This window comes from Nerophis lumbriciformis, linkage group LG04 (assembly GCF_033978685.3).
Source record: "Nerophis lumbriciformis linkage group LG04, RoL_Nlum_v2.1, whole genome shotgun sequence".
NCBI lineage: Eukaryota > Metazoa > Chordata > Actinopteri > Syngnathiformes > Syngnathidae > Nerophis > Nerophis lumbriciformis.
In genome coordinates, this window is record NC_084551.2 from 44,096 (window position 1) to 51,969 (window position 7,874).

At 43.1% G+C, this 7,874-nt stretch overlaps 1 protein-coding gene across 1 annotated transcript; it reads right to left on the reverse strand.

The window, feature by feature from the left end:
* Positions 1-3,097: 3,097 nt before the first annotated feature.
* Positions 3,098-4,267, reverse strand: rpz4 (rapunzel 4). Its single transcript, XM_061946783.1, has one exon. It carries the CDS (start codon positions 4,265-4,267, stop codon positions 3,098-3,100), a length of 1,170 nt encoding a protein of 389 aa, XP_061802767.1.
* Between the last annotated feature and the right edge of the window lie 3,607 nt (positions 4,268-7,874).

Consider the following 7,874-nt stretch of genomic DNA (forward strand, 5'->3'; position numbering starts at 1 on the left):
TGCTAGTACTAAGTGTCCCAATACTTTTGTCAAGTTTTAGTCCCAAGTGTCCCAATACTTTTGTCCAGTGTAAGTGTCCCAATACTTTTGTCCAGTTGCCCAATGCTTTTGTTCAGTGGTAGTAGTAAGTGTCCCAATACTTTTGTCCAGTGGTAGTCCTAAGTGTCCCAATACTTTTGTCTACTTTTAGTCCGAATTGTCCCAATACTTTTGTCCAGTTGCCCAATGCTTTTGTTCAGTGGTAGTAGTAAGTGTCCCAATACTTTTGTCCAGTGGTAGTCCTAAGTGTCCCAATACTTTTGTCTACTTTTAGTCCGAATTGTCCCAATACTTTTGTCTAGTGTACCTACCTTGTCTGCATTGTGTGGGCACGCTGGTGCTTCCTGCTTTTAAGCAGCCATCTTGAGAAAACAGCAGCGCAGCAGCATCAGCGCAGCGGGTTTTGAAGGGTCATAAAATCAGAACCGGAGCAGTTAGAAAAATTATTTCGATAACTTTTATTCGGAAGGGTTCAATCTCTCTCCTGTGTTAGTTTGAAGCTGAAACGACAAACGCGCTCAGAGGAGATAATGTTTGAAGAGAAGTGACCGGTTTATAAAAAAAAAATTGTTTTGAAGTGGAAATTGCAAACTTCCTGTTGATTTTTGCTGAGGGTTGTCAATCTATGAAATGTAGGTCTAAGTAAGACCTACATAGAGGTTTTTGTTTCATGTCTCTCCGACTTTCCCAGTGGGAGTTACAGGCAGTATTGTCATTTTTTTCTTCCGAGGAGCAGTTTTTTCTGCGTTTTATTAAAAAATTGCAGTAGAGCACAATTTTGAGATTTGGGGTTCGGTTTTTTCATTAGATCGCAATTTTAGCCAGTCCTGATGTGTGTGTTCAGTTTGGTGAGTTTTGAAGCATGTTAAGAGGGTCAAATTACAGCTCAAAGAGACAAAAGTGACTGTTTTTAGTACTTTTTTGTCTTGAAGGGGGAATTGCCAACTTCCTGTTGATTTTTGCCCGAGAATATACTATTATGAAATCTAGGTCTAAGTCAGACCTACATAAAGGTTTTTGTTTCATGTCTCTCCGACCTTCCTAGTGGGAGTTACAGGCAGTCTAGTTTTTTTTTCCGTAGGGGGCGCTAGAGCGCAATTTTGAGTTTTGAGGTTTGGTTTTTTGATAAAAAGTTTTGCCGTATATTACAAATTTGGTGAGTTTTGAAGTATGTTAAAGGGGTCAAATTACAGCGCAAAGTTGCGGAAGAATAATAATAATAATAATAATAATAATAAAACCTTAGAAATTCAATAGGTCCTTATGTCCCATTGCATAAGGACTCCCTTTGGGAGTCCTTTTGCAATGGGCCATGCGGGCCCTAATAAAACCTTAGAAATTCAATAGGTCCTTATGTCCCATTGCATAAGGACTCCCTTCGGGAGTCCTTTTGCAATGGGCCATGCGGGCCCTAATAATAAAACCTTAGAAATTCAATAGGTCCTTATGTCCCATTGCATAAGGACTCCCTTTGGGAGTCCTTTTGCAATGGGCCATGCGGGCCCTAATAAAACCTTAGAAATTCAATAGGTCCTTATGTCCCATTGCATAAGGACTCCCTTCGGGAGTCCTTTTGCAATGGGCCATGCGGGCCCTAATAACTGCGATGAGGTGGCGACTTGTCCAGGGTGTACCCCGCCTTCCGCCCGATTGTAGCTGAGATAGGCTCCAGCGGCCCCTGTGACCCCAAAGAGAATAAGCAGTAGAAAATGGATGGATGGAATTTGAAATATCACAATGTTACGAGAACAAGGCCGGAATATTACAAGAAAACCTTGGAATTTTATGAGAAAAAAGTGATATTTCACAATAAAGTTGTAACAGTAAGATTTAAAATTGTTTTAGAAAAAGATGTCGTTTTACCACAATAAAGTTGTACTGAGGGATGAAGTTGTCATTTTTGGCGGTTGAAGTCGTGTTACAAAATCATTCTTGATCTTTGGTGATATTGTAAGTCAACAATTTACGGGAATAACGTCATATTGTTACAAGAAAAAGTCTTTTTTTTTTTAAAATAGTAGCAAATTTTAGGAGAAAAAATTGCAAGTTGGAATATCACAGGAAAAAAGTTGGAATTTTACGAGATGAAAGTTGGCGTATCACGGAAAAAAAAATTCACAATGTTATGAGAATAAAGTCGGAATATTACAAGAAAAGGTTGGAATTTTATGAGGAAAAAATATGTCACAATAGTCGGAAAAATAAGATAAAAATATGTTTCGAAAAAGTTGTAGTTTGACGACAATAAAGTTGTAATGAGAGATGAACTTGTCATTTTACGCAATTGCAGTCTTAATTTGCTGGTGTTGTTGTTTGTGTGTTTAGATGTTTGTCTTCTTCCGTTGTGGTTTGTGACCTTTTGGAGTTTTTTATGGATGTGGATATGCTGTCAATGTTTTATGGATGTTGTTGCGTTTTGGACCAGTTGTTCCTCCCAGGGAATTCAAGTCACAATTCGCTCCCAAGTTCTTTCCGACACTTAAAGCTGAGTTGAAAAACCACCAGAGACAGAATAGGTATTTTGTTGTATATTCTCAAAGCTTTGCCAATATACATTGATTGAGACCAGTCTAACCCTAGAACATTCTATTGCGCCTCCCAAAATGGTCTGTCTTCCCGATCCCACCACCCTCTCTCTCGTCCCATCTCTGTAGACAAAACAAATGCTAGTCAAAACACATTCCAAAGAACTCAAGGTTAACACACACAGTACACTTGCTGACAGAGCATCAAGAGAAGAAATGGAAAACACGAGCTGTTTTCAAATATGACAAAGAAATGGAAGAAGTACAACTTAAATTCGGATATATGTAAATATCTGCCTCCGACAATTTGGATATGCTGTCAATATGTTTTATGGATGTGGATATGCTGTCAAAATGCTGCTTCTCTGCAACCACTTCTAACTCTTTTCTTGGGAAGGAAAGTTATTTAGCAGAGGTCCTTCTTCAGTTAAAGTCCCAACGATAGTCACACACACACTAGGTGTTCACCCCATGGGAGGTGAGGGGAGCAGTGAGCAGCAGCAGCAGGAATGTGAGAAGTGCAGCAAGGTGTCTCAGGCCGAGTGGACGCAGACGTACAAGTTATCTTGCTCCCCCCAGTAGTGCAGCTCATCTGAGAAGCTCCAAATGCAGACCAGGTCCTTGCTGGTCTTTGCCGCGTGGACCACACAGTCGGGCAGCTTCTCAAACAGCATCTCGGCCACGGCCGTCACGCTGCGCTTCTTCTGGCTGTGGATCAGCTCCTGGATGTGGTGGTGGTCCACAGGTTCTGGGGACGAGCTGTAGGACACCACCACGATGGGTTTGTTGTCCGGCGTGGGCACCTGGAAGCGGGTCCTCCCCGCGGCACAGTGACAAACCTTCTTGGCAAACAGGCCCGAGGGGGGCTTGAAGACGCGCACCGACCAGCTGACCCAGTCGTACTTCTTCTTCAGCGTGTCTATGATGGCGTCGGCCAGCTGCTGGTTGCTCCAGGCCGGGTTGTCCCTCACCAGCCGACGTGAATCCAGCTCCGCCTGTTTGGGGAAGCTGTCGACGCAATCCTCGATGACGGCGTTCATTTTGCCCTGGACCTCCTTCATCTTGTCGCTCCAGTCTTTCAGGAGCGCATCCTCCTCGCCGTAGCCCTTCAGGGCGGCGTGGCCCAACAGTGCGATGAGCCCCACGCAGAAGAGGTTCTTCAGCCTGGCGCAGAAGTCCTCTGTCGGCCGCCGACTCTTCTCCTCGTAGTTAAGGACAACTTCCAGCACGGGCTCCCCGGAGAAGGTGTTGCCCATCACGGCGTTGTAGAGAACGTGGAGGTTTTTGCTGCCGCCCGTCTTGTCAAAATGCTGCAGGAAGAGCTTCTTCTTGACCTCCCGGAACTTGGCTTTGGCGTTGAGGATGTCCATGTACTTCCTGAACTGGTTGGTGATGTTCTCCTCCACAGAGAAGTAGGCGGCATCCATGGCGCTCTTCTTGATCTCCTCGTGGATCCTCTGCATCTGCTCCGAGACCACTTCCAGGCGGTCGCGCACCTTCTGGAACTGCTCCTTCATGTAGACCGCCTCCTTGCACTCCACGTTGTGCAGCGCCAGCTTGACGATGGGCGCGGCGATGGAGAAGATGGGGAAAAGGTCGCCGGCGATGCTGGCCACCACCTCGGCGCCCTGCTCGAAGACCTCCATCACCGTCTCCACCAGGTCCTTCTTCTCCGACAGGACCCTCTGGAGCTGCTCGGTCATCTTGGCGTCTCTCAGCTTCTAGACCGACATGAAGAGCAGTGAGTACATCAAGCTGCTTTCTTGGACTTGGACTAGAAAAGCACTAAATGTCAACAACAGGAATAATATCTTTATCTCCTTTCAATTCTAAAGAAGTCATTTTATGGTAACTTGAATCCTAACCGTTGGGGATGGTCCGATACTAGCAGAATACAAGTATCGGATGATATCAGCTTGCATCTCAAATGTATTATCTATACTGATATCAGCACCGATACAAGCAGCGTGTTTACATCTAAATGTCCTCCAATAAGCACACATGGTCGGTCTTTTCTTGCAGTTTAGGCTATTCGGCAGCGGCACAACAGCTAAGCACACAATAGCACACAAGCTAGACACACATTAGTGTCTGTAATTGAACAATAAAACAGCACATTTGTCAATATAAACCAAATGATTATATTTGCATATTACTTACACATACGACAGAAAGAATCCAGTAACAAACGTGTCTGCATCCTACAATGTACTTATTTTAACGAATTAATATTGCTACTGGGTGTTGCCAAAACACATTCCTACTCCACTTCCACTTAAAGACAGCATAGATGTATCCTAACTACCATTGCATTGAGTAATTTCACTTGATCAAGCCTTTTCTAATATTCCACACTACAAAATAATCTATGTATTATGATTCTTGCCGATACCGTATCGGATTAACAATTGTATAGTCTTTATGAATCCAGCAGAGGGCGCTGTCTCACAAGTCAATTCACACAACATTTTTCAGCAGGAAGATGCTTTGAGAAGATGTGATGTTGTGCAACAAAACACTGCAATGTTTTCTTCATGCGTAACACTACATTTAAAATGTGTAATAAATGCTAATCAGAGTAAGAAAAAGAAGCACTTTGTGTGTGTGGGAGTTATGAATATGTCCATTATTAGACCTATGGTCATGAGCAGGGACGTGCACATGATTATAGAGGGGCAGGGGCTCAAAGCCAGAAAAGGGCAGGACATTTTTTTTTGGTCCTTTACACAATATGGAAATTAATGTAAAATTAAATTTGCTAATAGGAAGCTAACTACTTAGCTGTGTGTCCTTTGTAGGTAAAAGTGATTGACATTTCTTTTGTGTCAACAAATTATTGTCATAATGAGTTAATTCACATTATCATAGGCTTGGAAGACATGAAAATCAACAAAAAAATGGTTTATTATTAGGCTATTTATTGTTAAAGATAAGCACTTTAATATTGAACATTGAACAGTGCAACATGAACTTTGAAAAAAAATACAAAAATAAATACCCAAATGGAAAAAACTTCAATGTGAAAATCTGTCCTTCTTCCCTTAACTTGATGAAAACACCATCAAGTTGTAACTTATGGTCTTTCTCACATAATGCTCAGACTAAACAACTGAAACGCAATACAGGGCCAAAAATATGGACCAGGGGCCAGTAGAGGGCTGTAGGATGGAGGCCACCCATACCCAAATATGCTCCTCAATGTAAATTCAGGGCTTCCATGGTGCTAGACTTGGTTTTAGCCATGCATTAAGAGGTCTGCTACCCTTAGCTGCTTCTCCTTCCTTTCTTTTGTTGGCATTGTGCTGCAGGCATAATCAACATGAATCAAGTTTAAATACAGATGGTAATATTCCTAACAGATAACCTACATCTTATATCCCCAGAATTCTGAAATTATTATTATTAATTATAATAATAATAATTATTATTATTATTATTATAATCATTATTATTATTATTATTGTTATTATTATTATTTTGTTAACCCACACAGTAATAGCAAAGTCACAATAAACTTTATATCTAAACCTCTACTGTGAGAGAAATGTAAAAACACAGTGCATTTTATTTTGAAAATTAACCCGGTGTTTTATTTTGTATTTTGTACACTACTTCCTGTCCCGCACGATCCGCTCTGCTCTGTGCTCAATTGATGTGCCGTGCTCCGACGTCCGGCAAAAACAGAAGCTGACACATTGAATAATAGAATAATACAGCGTTTTTCAGAAATATTACTCATATTAGATGCTGAATAAGTGGACGGCGACTAGACCATAACTCACAGGTTCAAGTTGCTCCACTGTCACGTGACGTCTCCTCAGGGGCGCACTTGGCTCTCTCTCCTCTCACTTACTCACTCACTCGCCCTCTCTCTCTCTCTCTCTGGCAAAAGCGGCAGGCTCAAACAACCCGGTATTACAAGAAAACGTGGAGTTTTTGTACCGCTGTTTTTTTTTCATCCCTGACAGGAATTTATTAATGTTACTTAAAGAAAAAGAAAAAAAAAACAGAAAAAAAAAACACACACACAGGCAGAGGGCACTTTTTAAGACGAGGCAAAAAAGGGCAGGGGCTCAAGCACCCATAGGGCCCTATGTGTGCACGTGCCTGGTCATGAGCTTTGGGTTATGACCGAAAGGACAAGATCACGGGTGCAAGCGGCCGAAATGAGTTTCCTCCGCCGGGTGGCGGGGCTCTCCCTTAGAGATAGGGTGAGAAGCTCTGTCATCCGGGGGGAGCTCAAAGCAAAGCCGCTGCTCCTCCACATGGAGAGGAGCCAGATGAGGTGGTTCGGGCATCTGGTCAGGATGCCACCCGAGCACCTCCCTACGAAGGTGTTTTGGGCACGTCCGACCGGTAGGAGGCCGCGGGGAAGACCCAGGACACGTTGGGAAGACTATGTCTCCCGGCTGGCCTGGGAACGCCTTGGCATCCCCCGGGAGGAGCTGGACCAAGTGGCTGGGGAGAGGGAAGTCTGGGCTTTCCTGCTTAGGCTGCTGCCCCCGCGACCCGACCTCGGATAAGCGGAAGAAGATGGATGGATGGATGGATGATTGACAACAGGTGTGTGAGACCGAACGTGAAAACAGGTGCAACTAATCGGTCATCATGGTGACAAAACAAGAGTGCACAAATAGTCCAAAAACAAAACCGAACATAACTAAAACCAAACATGATCACACAGACATGACATAATGTTGGACTTTTAAAGAGGATGCAGGAGAAAGTGACAGAAATGGACATTTTTGCATTGTATTATACATCAGGAAGTGTTGTGTAAGACAGTGTTCAAAATAAAACCATCAAAAGCAATCTGCTTTTGTATAAAGTTAAGTTAGGTTCAATGAAATTATTATTATTATTTATCTTACGGTATATCAAAAATAATTTCATTGAAATATTGTCGGTTTGGCCGTCCAGCAGTGCTCAGGTTGCTCATGCGGCCCCCGCTAAAAATGAATTGCCCACCCTTGATTTAAGTCCTCCAGTTGACTTCTCACCGTTTCCAAATGCTGTCCATGTTTCAAACACGTGACTGCAGCTTTCACACCTTTTCAACATGTTCACACGACAAATAGTCGGGTCTTTCTTTCTGCAGACGTCCACACACAAAGTGCAACCTTGCGTGGCGAGGCCACGTCCATCGTCGTCTTTCCGTGCAGTCGTCATCACAAACACGCTCATGCTGGCCCCACCTGATGAACGTGCTGAAGGTTATTATTTACGCTTTCATTTCCTTCGTCAAGTTGCAAAACCATGCGACATCAAAGGGTTACTTTTTTCCTTGGCCTTATTTGTGAAAAGGTGTAG

What these genes read in the sequence shown, in the direction of transcription:
- rpz4 (XM_061946783.1), bottom strand. Translation starts at nt 4,267, where the DNA reads ATGACCGAGCAGCTCCAGAGGGTCCTGTCGGAGAAGAAGGACCTGGTG.